This window comes from Glandiceps talaboti, chromosome 14 (assembly GCF_964340395.1).
Source record: "Glandiceps talaboti chromosome 14, keGlaTala1.1, whole genome shotgun sequence".
NCBI lineage: Eukaryota > Metazoa > Hemichordata > Enteropneusta > Spengelidae > Glandiceps > Glandiceps talaboti.
The window spans coordinates 508,839-530,018 of NC_135562.1; the positions used below are offsets into that span (position 1 = coordinate 508,839).

Consider the following 21,180-nt stretch of genomic DNA (forward strand, 5'->3'; position numbering starts at 1 on the left):
CACACACTGTACATAGTTTTAGCATATCACACACTGTACATAGTTTTAGCATATCACATGCTTAACATAGTTTTAGCATGTCACACACTGTACATAGTTTTAGCATGTCACACTGTACATAGTTTTAGCATGTCACACTGTACATAGTTTTAGCATATCACACACTGTACATAGTTTTAGCATGTCACACACTGTACATAGTTTTAGTATGTCACACACTGTACATAGTTTTAGCATATCACATGCTTAACATAGTTTTAGCATGTCACACACTGTACATAGTGCAAAGCATATCACACACTGTACATAGTTCTAGCATGTCACACACTGTACATAGTTTTAGCATATCACACACTGTACATAGTTTTAGCATATCACACACTGTACATAGTTCTAGCATGTCACACACTGTACATAGTTTTAGCATATCACACACTGTACATAGTTTTAGCATATCACACACTGTACATAGTTTTAGCATGTCACACACTGTACATAGTTTTGGCATATCACACTGTACATAGTTTTAGCATATCACACACTGTACATAGTTTCAGCATATCACACATTGTACATAGTGTTAGCATGTCACACACTGTACATAGTTTTAGCATATCACACACTGTACATAGTGTTAGCATATCACACACTGTGCATAGTTTTAGCATATCACACACTGTACATAGTTTTAGCATATCACACACTGTACATAGTTTCAGCATATCACACATTGTACATAGTGTTAGCATGTCACACATTGTACATAGTGTTAGCATATCACACACTGTACATAGTTTTAGCATAGCACACACTGTACATAGTTTTAGCATAGCACACACTGTACATAGTTTTAGCATATCACATACTGTACATAGTTTCAGCATATCACACATTGTACATAGTGTTAGCATGTCACACACTGTACATAGTTTTAGCATAGCACACACTGTACATAGTTTTAGCATGTCACATGCTTAACATAGTTTCAGCATATCACACATTGTACATAGTGTTAGCATGTCACACATTGTACATAGTGTTAGCATATCACACACTGTACATAGTTTAAGCATGTCACACACTGTACATAGTTTAAGCATGTCACACACTGTACATAGTTTTACCATATCACACACTGTACATAATTTTAGCATATCACACACTGTACATAGTTTTAGCATATCACACATTGTACATAGTTTTAGCATATCACATACTGTACATAGTTTCAGCATATCACACATTGTACATAGTTTAAGCATGTCACACACTGTACATAGTTTAAGCATGTCACACATTGTACATAGTTTTACCATATCACACATTGTACATAGTTTTACCATATCACACACTGTACATAATTTTAGCATATCACACACTGTACATAGTTTAAGCAAAGGATATGTCAAGCAAAGTAATGTTAGGGTGATAGAATTCAACTTTCTGCCAGTGTAGTGCCAGCATAACTATGTGTCTCTGAACAAGGTATTACTAGCAAACCAAGATATTAATTTTTTGTAATGATTGGAACACCTTTTCATTTCACCAATATTTTCATGTGTTTTTGGACAGTAAGTGTTATTCTACTTTGAGCTCAAGAATCTTAGGAAGCCAGAATTATATTAATTTGCATATTAATATTTGTAACACCTGTTTCTTTCAGCAACCTCTGCATGTGTTTCCCTGGTTTCATTAGCATGGGCATTGGCTGCATACCACAAGGCACTACGAGAATCTCGTGATGACAAGGAGAACATCAGCTATGTTGGTATCGTCTTTCAGATGACGTGGAGACTTTTCACAGTAGCAGCTCGTGTCATTGCACTTGCACTTTTTGCATCCATCTTTCTGTGGGCAGTCTTTATAATTGTAATCGTTCACTGGCTTGGTATGACTCTGTGGTTGGTGGTACAGAAAACAGAATTCTGTGGAACTGGGGTAGAAGAGATTCTCTTCGATGGTGTTATCGGCATTGTTTATATATTTTGTTTTTTTAACATGAAGGAAGGCAGAACTAGATATCGCATGGCCACTTTCTATTGTATTATTTTTGTTGAAAACTCTTTCTTGATTGGCCTCTGGTACTGGCAGAAAGAGGAAGATTACGTTTATACCATTCCTGCTCTCTTTTTTGTGTGGGGAGGATTTGTCATCGGAATATTCTGTATGATTCTGTATTATTTATGTTGTCATCCAACTGGTAACATTCAGTGTTGTCCTGATGACAGCCAAGGTGATGCTGAATCACGATATGTACAAACAACAACAGCCATTGATGGATTGATTGATGTAGTTGATGCAACACCCAGTCAAAGACACGAACCACAAGTTTTACGTAGTCCTTGTGAAGCTAACTTTTTCATAAGAGAAAAGAAATCTATGTCTTGGGGAGGTGGTTGGAAAGCTCTCCACTCTCCGGGGGAAGTGCCACCTGCTGTTAACTCTACAACACCCAATCATTTTTATGTAGAAGTTCCAAATACTGATGGGATGGCTGAAGAATGTGAAGGTAGAGTTTCAAAGGAAAGCAACCAATCAGACATCAAGGAAAGTGAAACTGAATTTTAAACAGTCATACAATAAGACATCCAAATACACAAAACAGTGACCAATCAGAGTTGTGGAAACATTAATTTGCATTTTAAGTAACTTAATTGCACCAGTTCTAACATGTAACACTGCAATTATACAAACAACAAATCCTGTATCAAACAATTTGAAGCAGTTTATGTAACTGGCCGACCAATCAGACAGCTGCATTTGTGAGACAGCCCAGGTATGGATTCAAACATCGTATGTGTGTTGCATTTTTTAACGACCAATCAAATGTCTTCATTTGTGACCAAGGATTTCAAGCAACAATTCAGATATTCAGGTATGTCCATCATTACAACTGCATTTCAAGCAACCAATGGGATTTGTTTATTTATTGTCAAGGATGTTTGGCAACCAATCAAGTCTCTCAATTTATGAAACAATATTTCAAATTCTAGAAGGTTCTCAGACATCAAACAAAGTAAATCTAATTCAATAACCAATCAGATGTTTGGGATTTTACACCATTATTTTATAACAGCAACTATCAGATTTCAAAAAATGGTAAACCACCTTCCCAGCAACCAATCAGATCTTGTTTGTTTTTAAATGGTATTGCTAGCAACCAATCAGATCTCTTCAGTTGTGTAAGTATTTAAGTATCAAGTTTTGCAGCAAGGAAGGCATATCTAAATTTGAAAATCATCACACCAAACAACCATAGGCATGCTTTGTCTTGAAGTTGTACTCATTGGCCAAACACAAACATGTGACCATAGGAATATTTTGTCTCGTGCTAAATAAAACAGTCATGTGACCATAGCAATATTTTGTTTAATACTGGTTGGTTAAAAGCAATGATGTGACCATAGATATACTAAAATATCATCAATTTTTACACCAAATCTGTGTGCTAATTGTGGCATTATCTTGGCTTTTTACCCAATTTTATCATCACACTGAATAATTTGCCAAGTAATTTTAACATTTTGAAATTTTATATTGATGTTAATTTAGGTTATTCTTATTTATGACAAATAGTGCTGTAACGGTATTTTGTCATGACCTATAACCTATAACCTTTGACCTACCATGTTTATAGTGCTTGAAACAGGTTTCAGTCCAAGAGTGGTAGGTGTTCGGATAATTCAAATAGTTTGCTCCAAATCTCAACAAAAATGATATATAACTGCCATGAAAGAATGATACGGATATTTGATTTTGCAGGGTATTTTTTGATGATGATATTTGATTTTGCAGGGTATTTTTTGATGATGATATTTGATTTTGCAGGGTATTTTTTGATGTAAGTTTTTTGAGATTGCTATTTTTCGATATACACAGAAGGCAATTTAAAGGATGTTCGATACCAATTTTTTAAAACTAATTCTTAAACAACAGATTTATGTTGAACTTCATACAATATAGATTTAGTGTAAGATTTCAGTTCCATCATACAGTCAGTCTGACATTAGCCTGGGATCCATGCACATCATTGGGGGGAATGACAAAACCAAAATTTAAAATCCCCATCTGCATGAATTCCAGACTACTCTGACATCATTAGCATTGTAATATGACACATTTATCATTAGGGTTCATTAGGGTGAACACATATCTTTGTGTTGAATTGTGAATTCAATCTTGATAAAGTAGACAAGTCTTATGATAGTAAATACACCTAAGGATAGTAGGTAAACAGCTGAAGTATGTTTAAGTTAGTGATACGATCTAGAGAGAGAGAAGACAGAGTTCGGGATGGTGTGATGTTTGATGGATGACATGATACTAATTTGATTGTAATAGAGTCACATGTTACAAGTGACATGCCAATAGACTTTGGTAGAGTGACAATTGTAACAAGTGACATGCCATAGACTGGTAGAGTGACAGTTGTGACAAGTGACATGCCATAGACTGGTAGAGTGACAGTTGTAACAAGTGACATTCCATAGACTTTGGCAGAGTGACAGTTGTAACAAGTGACATGCCAAAGACTGGTAGAGTGACAGTTGTGACAAGTGACATGCCAATAGACTTTGGTAGAGTGACAATTGTAACAAGTGACATGCCATAGACTGGTAGAGTGACAGTTGTGAGAAGTGACATGCCATAGACTGGTAGAGTGACAGTTGTAACAAGTGATATTCCATAGACTTTGGCAGAGTGAGTTGTGACAAGTGACATTCCATAGACTTTGGCAGAGTGAGTTGTGACAAGTGACATTCCATAGACTTTGGCAGAGTGAGTTGTGACAAGTGACATTCCATAGACTTTGGCAGAGTGAGAGTGAGTTGTGACAAGTGACATGCCATAGACTTTGGCAGAGTGACAGTTGTAACAAGTGATATTCCATAGACTTTGGCAGAGTGAGTTGTGACAAGTGACATTCCATAGACTTTGGCAGAGTGAGTTGTGACAAGTGACATTCCATAGACTTTGGCAGAGTGAGTTGTGACAAGTGACATCATGATTAGGTTGTATTGGAAGTGACAAGATTGTAAGAGGTTACATGTGACAAGTGATTTGATACTAATAGCTTCAGTAGTGATGTATGACATGTCTACTACCAATTACATCATAGGGGATGTGTGACTGATGTGATCAGGCTGTGTAAGGAAGTAATGTAAAGATTGACTTGGTATCAGTTACTGGAAGATGTAGGTCATAGGGGATGTGAGACTGATGTGATGAGGCTGTGTAAGGAAGTAATGTAAAGATTGACTTGGTATCAGTTACTGGAAGATGTAGGTCATAGGGGATATGTGACTGATGTGATGAGGCTGTGTAAGGAAGTAATGTAAAGATTGACTTGGTACCAGTTACTGTGTGACTGATGTGATGAGGCTGTGTAAGGAAGTAATGTAAAGATTGACTTGGTACCAGTTACTGGAAGATGTAGGTCATAGGGGGATGTGAGACTGACATGATGACATTGTGAAATGAAGGTTGCCTTAATCCTCAGTTATGTCATAAAGGGGTCACACTCCACTACAATCAAGTGGCTTAGTGTTCACACACTACTACAATCAAGTGGCTATGTTGACATTATTAAAGTAGAGCGAGGGTAGGGGAAGGGGTAAATATGAGTTGACAGGGTAGGGAAGGGGTAAATATGAGTTGACAGGGTAAGGGGAAGGGGTACTATGAGTTGACAGGGTAGGGGGAGAGTTAAAGTGTAGTGAAGGTAAGGGACAGGGTAAATATATCATGAATTGACCATTTTATTAAAAGTTGATAGTGACATTAGATATGAGGCTGAAGAAGAGGAGACAACATGTAACTATTAGGTTGAATAGAGGAGATATAGCTATGAGGCTGAAGGGAGGGGGGGGGGCAACACATAACTATTGGGCTGAATAGAGGGGATATAGCTATGAGGCTGAAGGGGAGGGGGCAACACATAACTATTGGGCTGAATAGAGGGGATATAGCTATGAGGCTGAAGGGGAGGGGGCAACACATAACTATTGGGCTGAATAGAGGGGATATAGCTATGAGGCTGAAGGGGAGGGGGAGGCACTATGAGGCTCTGAAGAAGGAAGGAATAGAAGTAAAAGTGAAATGTGATGGTAAGTTTGATGGAAGATGAAAAATAAGGTGATCAAGAAATGACTATTAAAGAGGAAGGAGCAAGAAAGCTGAACAAAAGTGTTTTGTTAGTATTACACAATAAAGATATATTTATATGGCTGTTAAAAGTAGTTTGGTTATGTTAACTGTAGGATCACAAGTAAATAGGAGTAAATTTGATTTGCCTTATTTAGAGGAAGACGTAGAAAGTCAGATAATATTTAGACTAAAAGGAAGATGGTATAAATGAAGATGGTCACATGATATAATATTATGTAAGATATAATAAGATTCTGAAGACAGTGAATCTGTAAAATTTAATAGACAGATGTCAGTTGGATTTCTTTTTTCTGGTAAAATGGAGCACATTTCCATTTTGTTAACATGTGATTTTAATTTCCATGTAATGCTTGAATATTTTAAGAAATTGTACATTTTTGTATCTTTGCAATGATCAAGAGAATGATATAGCTGATGACAGGGTGATATTGACTTTCGTAAGACAAGGTTTTTTCCTTTTTTTAAGAGGTTGCTTTTTTGTAGGAAATATTTATTTTCAGCAATATTTGAGCTGTTTTATAAAGTAACTAATGAGGTGTGACTGAACATAATGCAATCCATATTTCGCCATTACAGGTAGTCTGTAAGATATGTATATGTTTAGTAGGTACATTATTTTGAACACTGTCAAATTTTAGTGCAAATTTTTGTGTTAAGATGTTTAGATTTATTGATGTTACAATTTTGAGTATTTTATACAAATCACTGAGGTGACAAACAATTAAGGACAAAGATCTTCTCTAGTTTTAAACATTTCCATTCTGTAGCTGAAACGTTGAAATAAGTAAGTAACATAGGGTAGCCACTCCTCTGTAATATTGGCCATTTTCCAATGTTTCTGAAAACTCTCTTTTATCATACCATACATGTATGTGGTTCAGTTAGACATTTAGCTCCACTTGTAGAATGGATGTTCTTTTCTTTGTAAAATTATTTTAGGTCTATATATGAAATTTGAAAGTCCCGACACTGGTGGCGCTGTTCAAGAAATGGTGCAAACTAGACTACAGCTGTGATGTAGTGTTCATTTGTGATTACTTAGTAGCACCAGTCATTGCTTGAAATGAGATATTATTTTATCATTATTGAAGAATTTTCTGTTAAGTTTTAATACTTTTTTAATAAGTAAAAGAACAAAGTTGTGATTATTTAGATTTATCACTAGTTTTAAATTTTATCTTTGAAAAATATTAAATGTATATAGACAACTGTAATATAAGGACCACTTCAGTCACTAATTCAAATTGTATTCATACCTGGGTGTCTGTTCAAATTTTATCCATACTAGGGGGTCTGTTCTTATCATAATCATACTAGGGAGTCACTTATCATTTTCTGTAAATTAACCTTCAACCTATTAGAGCTGCACTAGCTGTAACTGAAGTATAATTTTTTTGACCAGACAACCAACAAATATATTGACTGAAAAACATAATACATGTACATGTTACTCAGAGATGAATTGTATCATTAAATAGCACAGTAACATATCAACATTATGAGTCTATTGGATGTGTTGATTTTAGGTGCGGACCCAAAAATCAATTTGGTTGGATTTATTGTATCATAGTATGTGTACAAACACACAAACACACAAATACATTTACCCACTGGTGATTCAATGCTATGCAGGGTGTACAATATTATGAGTAAATCATCGCATTTAACAAAACGGTTTCAAAACATTCCAGGTGCATGTCGTGCAGCTGTTACTCCCTAGTTTTGACTCTCTTCCTCCATATACATATATCTTACAAATTTAATAGCTGTTTTCAAGGTAAGAGTACCTGAGATATTAGGAGATATGAAGGCTAGAGTTCTTTTACAGATTATAATTACACATCACTAGATAAAATGAACAACACAATATCCATAAAAATATGAAGTTCAACAAAATATTTTTTATTGCAATCAATTTAGCAGACCTATTTAAACTAGCCAAGCCAGCCATCAATTATTGCCAGGACATTTTAAGAAAAAATGATTTTCAAAGTGAGCTGCAGTACTTGTAGCCAAATATTGCCTCCAAACAACACTTTGAATGACCAAATTATTACATATTTTATCTGTCACCAAACACTTTTAGCGGCCAAATTATGTCATATTTTATCTCCCATGGCTGAGACCTGAATCTTGTGTAGAATGTCTCGAGTTTGAATATAATATTGCATCTTATTATCATTTCCACCTTCTGTGTATGACACTGCCAATAATAGTTACATGGTAACATTACATTGTATGCTACTGAGTGTACCTGGACTATGTACATTTCACTTGGCTACCAGGACTACATGTATGTATATTTCACTTGTCTACCACAAAAATGTTCATATTTTTGTGTACAGAAAATACAGTTGTTTTCTCAAACAAAAAATCTACACGTTATTTCTAACAACTGAGTAAAAAACCTACACTTCATACTTTCTCAAACTACTTTTAAAATCAAACATGCTGAAGATTAATGTTACACTTGAAAATAAAAAATGGACACATATTTAAAGGTTCTTCATATATTATATTATATTGCATAATAATCATCACCAACATTTATCTCAAGTACTGTCACATGTATGTATTCTCTAAGTGCAATGCTAACAATTTATAATGTTTTGTACACGGGTAAAGTTTAGGATTTGTATTTTCAGTGGAAATTTTTTTTGTTTTTTAGTGAAATGTAAAAGTAGATTTGTAGAGAATTTTTATTTACTTGTTACTTTGTTAAAGCTTAATGTAAAAATCTAAGTATTGTGTACTAATATTTCCAATTAAAAAACATTTTTATAGGGTTGGAGTGTTGAAGTAGATGTGTAGAGAATTGTTGTCATCGCAATTTACTTGCCCTTTTATTATTAGCCTAGGTGGCCTTATTTAATTTACTTGCCCTTTTATTATTAGCCTAGGTGGCCTTATTTAATTTACTTGCCCTTTTATTATTAGCCTAGGTGGCCTTATTTAATTTACTTGCCCTTTTATTATTAGCCTAGGTGGCCTTATTTAATTTACTTGCCTTTTTATTACTAGACTAGGTGGCCTTATTTAATTTACTTGCCCTCTTATTATTAGCCTAGGTGCCTTATTTAATTCTCTGTTTCTCATGACCCAACCAATAATATCCTTCAATCTCTGGTGACATTTTTTTTTTTAAAAGTGACACCTTATGAGAGGATTAGATAAAAATAATCCAACATCACTGATTGTCAGATTGCAACCCCACAAGTGTATCTGAACAAAAATTATTGTTTATTGCATAATTTTTATTGCTAAAATTCTGAAAATGGTTCAAAGTTTTCTTCTGACTTTAAGTGTCATTTCTAAGTCATTCAGACTATTCAAGTACAATTAATTGTGAATTGACAGTATCACCAATATGTACTCATACACTTACTTTTTTAAAACGTAAATTATATAGCTATCATTTATGTTACAATGAGAAAAATAGAGTTAAGTATTGGCACCTTATACTATAGCCTTATTACCAGTCCAAGAATTGAGTCCTAATATGGATATATTGAGTCCTAATATGGACATATTGAGTCCTAATATGGATATATTGAGTCCTAATATGGATATATTGAGTCCTAATATGGACATATTGAGTCCTGATATGATGTGAACATGCACAATAGCAATCATATTCCAAATATGGACATATTGAGTCCTAATGTGGACAAACACAGTAGCGATTACTATATATTGATTCCAAATATGGACATATTGAGTCCTAATGTGGATATATACACAATAGCGATCATATTTATTATTTTTTATTATTTTTATGTGTATTTACTTTACAATTGTATAGATTACAGATTTATAATTGATTTATTTTAATTTTAACAGAGATCACAGGTTAAAATTGGCATACACACAGACCATGTAAAAACAAATGGATATTGAATACATGTCGTTGAGGGCAGTCTTTATCCAGGAAGTTATTCGTATCTTTTTTCTTGTTGCCAATGGACATTGTACGCAACTTTATGATTGTATATATGTAAGCATTGCATTTTCTTTACTTCATTATTTACAACGGATTGTTCGCCGAAGAATGACTGGAATGCTTTACTCCGTCATTTTGCTCATTTGAATTTGTTTGTTATGTGGTACTTGCAATTTTAGTTTATCAATAAATGCTGCAGTTTAATACAAATTATGGCATTATATAAGTACTGATTTGTATTGATTTAATTTGTTTTTAAAAATTAATGAATTAAAATTCCACAGACCAGACGACTATCACTTCGCACTTGGTGTGTGAGGGCGCCCTTCACGGCGTACTGTTACAGACTGAAACGATGTGATGATAGATGTTTGTATTGAGTTTAGCGTCCTCTACGTTGAAAAAAACAACCAGTTAATTTTCTACAATTCAATCAAACTGTCCCTCAATCAACCAACTTTTATACTTGGTCTATTAATCCTGTACGTTTGAGAAATACAAGTTGTTTATCAAGTCATATAACGTAACACCCGTATATACAGAATTAATCTCTACAAGATCAAATTCGACGACAAAATCGACCTGTCATAAAAACACCGTACTTGTCTTTACCTTCACCGCACCATATAATTGGTGGTGTGTAACGAAATTTATTACACGTTATAGGAGCCATTTAAATATATGAACTTATATGGTGTGGTTGTGTGTGTACGTGAAGACAAAACGAAATTCTGTGATGCCGGTGACGACGTGATGTGTGCACAGACAGAACGAAACTCGATCGGTAATGTAATAAATTAATTGACGGTGATGTACTATTTTCACACGTATTGTAATTGATTTAATTACTCAGACAGTTGATTTGCACTAGTATATGTGAATAGTCTAGTGATTATATATATGTGTAAAGCATTAAAAAAAACGAACGAGTGTTGTATACTCAATGACACTCGTTTACGTGAAATTTTTGTACACGTATGTTGCTCGTTCACGATTTTCAGATTTTGCCGAGTAATATTGTTCCTTCTAAGCTGTTGTGATCTGCTGTCTTTTTCAGGGATTCAGAAGCCAGAATGCCCATCTAACCCTTCCATATAGGGACTATCTGGGAGGTTTGACACGCACACACACACACACACACACACACACACACACACACAAACAAACAAACAAACAAACACAAACGCGCGCGCTCTCTCTCACACATACATACATACATACATACATACATACATACATACATACACACACACACACACACACACATACATACATACATACATACATACATACATACATACATACATACATACATACATACATACATACATACATACATACATACATACATACATACATACATACATACATACATACATACATACATACATACACATACTAACCCGTACACTGGCATCACGAAAAATGTTGACCGGTAAACGTCATTTGCGTTGAACAGTGTAAAGATGGTACACAGCACGTGACCACATATTGACAAATCACAACATAGGAAATGTACAAGGTGTGTTCATAGACCCTCCACTGAGGGAGGGTCTATGGTGTGTTAGAAAACGATTAGTACATGTGACAAATACATCATGATTTTGACTGCGTGATAGGTTTTTGCACTGAATCACATCCATCTATGCTTCGTACACTAAGACGGTCCATAGTATGTTTAATTCATGTATCATCAAATCTTCAATATCTATCCACTTAGTGAAATGAGCTCACTGTAGAACGCTTATTGAATTTATTACAACTTCATAAGACAAAGATGTCTCCAGAATGATAATGCCACACTTTAAAGTGGCCATTGGATGAGAAATAGGTAATTTTGGATTTTTGAGAAATAGGTGCTTATTTTGGATTTTTCACAAGGAAAACAACTTTATGTTTTTCTTCTAAAAAAAATAATGTAAACAAGATAGACTTGGTCCGTGTTGGAACATGATAAATTACAAAAAAACACTAAATATTTGTATAAAGTTTGTTATTGTACGTACAGGAAGAGATTTGTAAACAAATTTAATAAATACAGACCATTTTAAATCACATCTCTTCTCGTCACGTCACGTGACGTCACATCACAATATAGTCCAATTATTTATGGACACACGTAATGACGTAATGAGTATTTGAGATTACACATTTCCTCACAAATAACTTCGTGTATATACAATAACAATCTTTCACATATTTCTCTATATTATTAAAAATTTTAAACATTTATTTAGTTATAAATATTAACTTTGTTGTCTATGTTATCTAGACTTAGATTAGAAAAAAAACATAATATCGTTGTCATGATCGTTAAAAATCCAAAACTAAATACCACTTTCACATCCTAATTATTCTGTCTCTACTTGAATTGCTCAATGTGAAAGAAAGCACTTTCACATCTACACTAAATATCGTACACCTTTTTAGGTTCAATCAGGTGTCAATTCAGCATCGCGTAAAATATTTCATGCGGTGTCGAGTTCCAAACTTCTTCTAACCGGTGCAATGCGGTATGTGGGTCATTGGCCGACCCTTTACAGTTACAATTAACGGTCAAAGTTCAGGCTGCAGACATGACAACCATCGAAATATAATGAGTAAAAACCACAGTAATAAAACATCACATGACTATGGAATGTCATTACTCTTGCATTGTTTCAATAAACTCACTTGACCAGAATGATAGTGTAGGTGTGGGGTGAGTGAGTGAGTGGGAGGGTGGATGGGTGGGGAAGGGTGTCATGGTATTTAAAGATATGTACTCTAACTTTAAGTTGGTTATGTAAATTTCATTTGACATGCTTCTGTAACTTACTTTAAATGTCGTGTTCCTAAAACAAACTGAAATAGTTCATATATTATTCAATGTGTTATTTGATTAGGGTACGTCTTTACAGATTACAAGATAAATCATACACGTTACGGAAATTAGAATTTTGTCATTAAGGTATAGCTTGCCAATTACACGAATCGTTACCAGTTCTAATCAATCCTGTAATGAGACAAATACTGTATAAATCGTTGACAATAAAGTAGACAAACTTGTAGTAGGCGTAACTAGCTGGAATGTAGATCTTTAAGTATGCCATTGGCATTAATAGATTACAATCTGTTAATCTATTGGGAATACAAGTAAATTACACGGACAACATAATACTACCTAGAGATTAAGTGAAAGATAAATCAAGCTAACAAACTTTCTCAGGACAAAGTTATACATAAATCTATACGTATGCAATTTTGTGTAGTGGGGCAAGTTTTAGATTGGGAAGGTGGAGTGGGGGCACTTTTATTTGTAACTCAATAAATTGTAAAAAGCTAAAAACTGTGAAAACATTTGTTTGTAAGTACAATAACAAATATTTTAAACATTTGTTAATGTTTTATAATTTTTAATTTACAAACAAGGACTTGGTATATGCTGTTTCATATTGTTTTTCAAGTATAAAATCACAGGAGAGTTGTTTGAAAATGATTTTGTGCATCGTTCGTCACATCCGAGTTGACACATGGTATATACTTGTCATTCTCGCAAACTAGAATACATTTTTTCTGTGACGTAACGAAAAATAATACTTTCCCCTTGGCGGGTACGTTTCACACTGTGCCGTAAAGAGGTATGGGATTTATGACGTAAAGCACGTTGAAAAGAATCTCAAACCCGGGTCTCAGACCACTAAAGAGAAAGAATACACCTGGAGTATATGCCTTGGCCATTCAAGTAGTATAACATCTGTTGTGTGCATCACACACAACACATACCAACGTCTACCCTTAATTGTGCCGTATATTGTACACTGTGAAACTTAAACATCCCCGCCAAAAAGTAGAAGTCAATATGAATGGAACTGTTTAATATTTGGACAAAGTCTTAGCTTCAGTAACTTTGAAACCTCTCAAGGTGATACAATGTGTTCGAGACAGTGGAAATGTCAGTCGAGTGTGAAGCCATAATATATATCCAAGTAGACGTGCTCGTAGAAGTGTGGCATTTGACATACTAAAAAACAACAGTATTGTCTTTATAGCAAGTGACTGTTACTTTTGTCGCAGTCTGGTGTCGCGGCAACGCAATCCATAACCAACGAGTTGAATTATTTCATTTGAGGTGTTGAATACTGTGTGTTACGTCACCACACAAACAAACACACAAATTATTGTATCGAACGACTGCTGGGTTTAGTAGTCTGAGGTTTACAACAGTAACTTACACGAGGCGGAGTGACAGAGAGTTTCAAGTGTGTGTACCTCCTAGCTACACTCTACACATTCAACAACTCTGTCGGACATTTCTATTAACTTACGTAATCCGTCTAAGGCTGGGAGATCTACTTGGTTGCTTTGAAGGATCGTCACACACCTATTTGTTCACCGGCATATCTGCAACCTTTGAGAGTTCGACGACTCGACTGTGTGTACACATACCTGGAGCTGTTTTACCGTTCAATCTCAGTTGACCTGGTTGATGCTCGTAATACTTGTTAGAAAGTAACAACGTACCCTCAAGGTAAGTTGAAGCTTTCCTGTTATTGTTTACAATTATTGTAAATTACTAAACAAACTAAAACATTAGTAAATGCTAACTTCAATCTATATGTGAAATAATTGTCACGAGGAGGACATACGTGTAAATCACATTAACCAATACCGTGGTTAATTTTTGACTTTGACATGACCTCTTACTTGCTATATCACCTGTGTACCACCGCGACATGCTCGATGAAGATAGGCAGGTATGGAATGCTGGATATAGTCGTAAAATCCGGTAAGGTCAATGTTTGAAATAATGAGTAATTTTTTTATGGTGTTATTGTAATATACTATTAGAGTAGATACAAGTACTTTTGTGTAAATCAAAATATTAAACAATACGGTATATGTTGTTGTTGTTGTTGTTGTTATTGTTGTTATTATTATTATTATTGTTGTTGTTGTTGTTGTTGTTTTTCTGCCGTACTTGTGAATTGATTGAACCTGACATTTTTCGCAAAAGCACAAATAATAACATTATGTGAAATATGTTATTTGTGATCAAAAAAGATAATTTCTCCAAAATAGTGGTAACTATTGTAGACTAGAGTGTACTTCATATTGCCTAAGTAAATAGACTGTACAGCAAGACAAGGTTGGCTCTATAGACCCAAAAGTAATATTTAATAATATACTTATAAAGGCTTTTGTCGTTAATCCACAAGTACATCTTTAACTGCTTTGCATTCTTGTGAACCAGAGCTGTTATTGCGTCTTGGATGGTGCCGTAAAAGAGGCTGTGGTTTACGACAGCAACGCAGATCCGGCGTCCGCGCGTCCCCCCCCCCCCCCAGCTAGTGGAAAATGACTCTGGCTGGAGGGATGTTTGTATACGACCAATCTATTTTGAAAGTTAATTGTACGTTGAAACGTCATTGTAAAAATATATATATGGAACTCAAGTATCCCGGGAACTCGAATCCAATGACTATACTTGGATTCTATGCTAATAGAACACGGCAACTAAGATTTTAACTGATCTTATCTATTCATATCTGCTAATCATTGTTGATGAAAGTGGTTCCCGGTATACGTAAAATGATAATCCAATAATATCACGTTGACGGATACGTCCGATTTCTTTCAACATCATCACCCCCGGGAATACATCAAAGAATCCTGTTCTAACTAACGTTCAAATCCGGAGTTAGAAAGTGGCCAAAAGCAAGTGGCTGAATAATCGCTATGTACACAGGCAGGACTTTAAGAAACCTAGAGGAAAATTGTCTTTCTGTACTGTGGGGTTGTGTTTCAAATCCGGATGTAACAACTAATTTACGTTTTACAATTATACGTAATAATATCCTTTGGTGTAGTTTCACTTCATACCGCTCACTTTGTATAGGGACAGTCTCAAGTGTCATTTATTCATTCCCGTGACTCCAATAAAACATCATTGATAAAAAAGAAGAAGAAGAAGTAGATCTATGAGACAATATATTTTAGTTATGTTGTGATGATGTCGGAGTCTGAACGTGATATAACCATGGCAAAATTAGTATCTTCTTCTCGTGATTCAATGATTGAAATTTTGGACTACAAGTGAAAGAAAGAAATTACCACAGCCCGCGAAAGCTTTAAGTGAAAGCTGTACAGTCAGTTAACACATTGACAGGGATATAATGCTAGAAATGAAAATATGAAATACATCAAACTGTCTATCATCATCATCATCATCATCATCATCATCATCATCATCATCATCATCGCACGCACACACACACACACACACACACACACACACACACACACACATACATACATACATACATACATACATACATACATACATACATACATGCATGCATGCATGCATACATACATACATACATACATACATACATACATACATACATACATACATACATACATACCAAAAACGGGAGGAATGAAAGAGGAACAAGAGACAGAGAAGAAAGAACGAACATTGCCTCGTAAATTCTTGGAAATCCAACCGTTTATTCGGATCGATGCATTGTGCTCCATTTACATTTCAAGAAGTGAAAGTCCACATAAATGCTGGGCATATATTTGTACATATTCTTAGCGTCAGTAACTGTACAGTGAAACACAAAGATACCTTGAAAATGTCACATTAGTGTGACGTAACCTTTGTGAATGTCAACGCACATCTAAATGTGTTCTTTTAGGGTGCCTTCCGTAATTCCAGGGGGGCAGGGAAATCAAATTTGGGCTGTTGCGTAGTATTACCCTCCCCCATATCCGTAGTGGTAAAAATTGGCCATCTCTTAACTTTCTTTCACCAAAACATGACCCCACCCTGTTAGAATATTTCAAAACATGGGTCAAAGTGTTGTCAGAAATGTACAAGGATACGAGCCCCAGAATCAATGATAAGGACTTCCCATTACTACCTTCACCTGCGTTTGGATTTCATTGGCTGAGCTGAAGGCCACAACTCGCAACGATTAGATTGGCATACTCATGATATTCATGCACCATCTCCACTACATCATCCGTATCTTACCTTCCAGCTCCCGTTTTAATCCTGTGAGACACACTCCTCTTCTAACACCACAACTGACAACTTATTTATTACATGGTTGTCAGCAGCAATTTGATTGATGTAGGCTTTCATTATGATACCTACACATAACCCCAACCCTAACCCTAACCCTAACCCTAACCCTAACCCTAACCGAAGTGGCAACAATGGGATTTGAAGTGGTGGCAGCGACGGATGGGATGGCGAAAATAATGCAATGTTCTACAATACATGAGTGAAAGTAAAAGGAGTCCCTCTCCCAATCCAATTTTCTAAAATATGGCCCTATTCTACTGTTAACTCAGTTGAATGGACAAAAGACACTATTTAAATGTCTATACCGAAAGGTACACTTTCTTTTTATACCTTGACCTTGACTTCATCTCCATATTCAAGGTCAAATAGCAAATTGGTCAATCAGTGAAGTTTTGTATCTAGAAATAGCATTCGAATTTGCATAGTAGCTTCAAGTTTGCCATTTAACACACCAGTCGGGAACTATGTCTTCAATGAAGGCTTGTTTTGTCACAAATCAATACAAATTCAAATAGATTAGTTTCCAAACTAATCTGAGAGCTTTGTTTTACTATTTTATACAGTCTTCTCTCTGACAATTCATGTATTTTTATTTTCCTTTTTTTATTGATAACGACTCGTTTGTTATAAATGACAGCCAGCTAGAATAAATGATCGTTTCTCATTTCGCAATATATCTCGGATAAGCTCTATTTTAGCTCCACGTCTTAAGAAGCGAGTTTCACAGAATCAATCTCGAAGATAAATGAAGCCAACATTTATTGGCGCGTGTATTGAATCGCAACCCGTGCATCACTACTTTGAAGTGTCGTCTATTCACATCATTACCCACTTCAAACCTCAGGGGGGTAACAACAGTTATGAGCAATATAGTACGATTTTGTCGACTTGACAAGTCTAAGTCATCATTCAACAGTAAAATTTAGTCGCTGTGTGTTCATTGGAGAAAGATAAATTATTTCATTCAGATGAAAACTTTCACCCGCAACGAATCGACCGTAGCAAATTTACATGTAATGATATAACCAGATTTAAACTGAATGCCTCCCGTAAGGGCAGACCCATAGATTTTTGGGCCTATCCATATTGTTGGAAGGCAAAATTCTGAGTTATAGCTATCATACATGATGTACCCATTAATTGCAAAATTAATTATATGAAACTATATGAAGTTTGAAGCTTGCAATGCATAGTTAACATATTAAAACACCATTCATTATGCAAATTAACCATTTATTATGCAAATTAACCATTTAGTTTATAAATTATATCACCAAGCTTTAGATGACACATGCACTTCTTTACCATCAATACATACACTACATTATCTGAAATTTAAAGCTTACATTCTTAAGATATAACCTATTTACCGAAAATCGTTAATTATGCACATTGCTCATTAAAATTAAAAACTATACCAGGCTTTAGAGGGTATGTGTGTTTTCTCCTGGTTGATATATGTGCCAAATTATGTGGAATTTGAAGTGTGCTCTGCAAAGATATAGCTTAATTACTAAAGGTCGTTATTTATTCAAATTACTCATTAAAAGTAAATGCTATATCTACCCTACAGCTATAAACACTGAATCAAATCCTTACCTATTTATATACTAAAGTTATTAGTGTCACAGTTAATTAATATATAGATATATCTACCCTACATCTATAAACACTGAATCAAATCCTTACCTATTTATATACTAAAGTTATTAGTGTCACAGTTAATTAATATATAGATACATCTACCCTACATCTATAAACACTGAATTAAATCCTTACCTATTTATATACTAAAGTTATTAGTGTCACAGTTAATTTATATATAGATATATCTACCCTACATCTATAAATTCAAATAACCGTTTATATTACTAGTAAACGATGTTCACTGCTTTTACACTTCAAGAAATCATTTGAACAAAATTACGAGTTAATATAAAAATCAAGTCGAGTTTTAACATCCATTTCACACATCAGTCTTTCCGTCATAACAAATCTCGATTCATTACATCTAAGGAGATTAAACCAGTAACGATTATGGTAAGGCATCTTGGCTCATCTTACAAATCAATCACCACTGTATACCAATCACCGCTGCCTACCAATCACCACTGTATACCAATCACCGCTGCCTACCAATCACCACTGTATACCAATCACCGCTGCCTACCAATCACCACTGCATACCAATCACTACTGCCTACCAATCACCACTGTATACCAATTACCACTGCCTACTAATCACCACTGTATACCAATCACCACTGTATACCAATCACCACTGTATACCAATCAACACTGTATACCAATCACCACTGCCTACCAATCACCACTGTATACCAATCACCACTGCCTACCAATCACCACTGCCTACCAATCACCACTGTATACCAATCACCACTGTATACCAATCAACACTGTATACCAATCACCACTGTATACCATTCTCCACTGCCTACCAACCACCACTGCATACCAATCACCACTGCCTACCAATCACCACTGTATACTAATCACCACTGTATACCAATCACCACTGTATAGCAATCACCACTGTATACCAATCAACACTGTATACCAATCACCACTGTATACCAATCACCACTGCCTACCAATCACCACTGTAAACCAATCACCACTGCCTACCAATCACCACTGTATACCAATCATCACTGTATACCAATCACCACTGCCTACCAATCACCACTATATACCAATCACCACTGCATACCAATCACCACTGTATACCAATCACCACTGTATACCAATCACCACTGTATACCAATCACCACTGCCTACCAATCACCACTGTATACCAATCACCACTGTATACCAATCACCACTGCCTACCAATCACCACTGTATACCAATCACCACTGTATACCAATCACCACTGTATACCAATCACCACTATATACCAATCACCACTGCCTACCAATCACCACTGTATACCAATCACCACTGCCTACCAATCACCACTGCATACCAATCACCACTGCCTACCAATCACCACTGTATACCAATCACCACTGTATAGCAAACACCACTGTATACCAATCGCAATCACGATGTAGTTAGTTTCCAAGGCTTTTGCTATTCAAGGAATAGAAATTATAAAACGAAATACTTCATTTCATTAATATCGTGGTATTACTAATGGTATTACACGCAAAGTACACAACTACCAATGTTGGTAATATTCCTTTTTTTGGCACCAGTCGATGTACTGTAGCAATGCTGGTAATATTTGAGTCAGACGACAATCTCATTCAGGTGAAATACATTTCATTGGAGTTTTGTAAAAGACAACAACTTAACCAACGTAATAATGACATCCTAAAACCTTTATAATGACATCCTAAAACAGCAAATTTGTTACAACATAAGTAATATTTTATCAAGTTCTAAATTCCCTTTGGTCAAGTACTCAATTGTGGTTCAAATTCATCATTGCAACTGACTCCTATAGAGAGTAGGAGGTCTGACTTAGATAGTCCTAATGTCACCATGTATCAAATTTAATGCCATGCGTATCAATTAGTGACTTTAGAATGCTTAGGGGAATGTCACCATGAACTGATATGTACGTGTGTCCGAGTAATGAAAAGACTCACATCTGATGTACATGTAACCCGTAATTGCTAGCAAAAGTAGTGAGACCAGCAATCATGTTGTGAATAATACATTGATTTAGTATAGATGACAAATACACCAGTCTGCCAATCTCATCCAAAACAAAATTGCGTTTGAACTTTATTGCCAAGTCACAGTCTAAAATAGAATCATTTACATATACATTGCCTTCATCGTACTGCAATAACGATAAATACCAAATGATCAACAACTAAAAATGAGACAGATTTCCAATTTTTTAAATCCTGTAATAGTTCCCTCAAGTGGCATTTGTTTCTTGAACGTACTGTTCTATATGTGTAAATCAATTATATTAACGTAACTAATACACTTTTCAGAGTGCTAAGTTTAGGTACGGATGTAG

The 21,180-nt window shown here is 35.2% G+C and overlaps 1 protein-coding gene across 1 annotated transcript in view; it reads left to right on the forward strand.

The window, feature by feature from the left end:
* LOC144445773 (XK-related protein 6-like) overlaps positions 1-2,568 on the forward strand; it is a 34,832-nt gene extending 32,264 nt beyond the window's left edge. Inside the window, exon 3 of the mRNA XM_078135413.1 lies at positions 1,664-2,568. Coding sequence (XP_077991539.1) covers positions 1,664-2,568 — 905 coding nt within the window. The remainder of the gene's footprint in view (positions 1-1,663) is intronic.
* Positions 2,569-21,180: the final 18,612 nt, after the last annotated feature.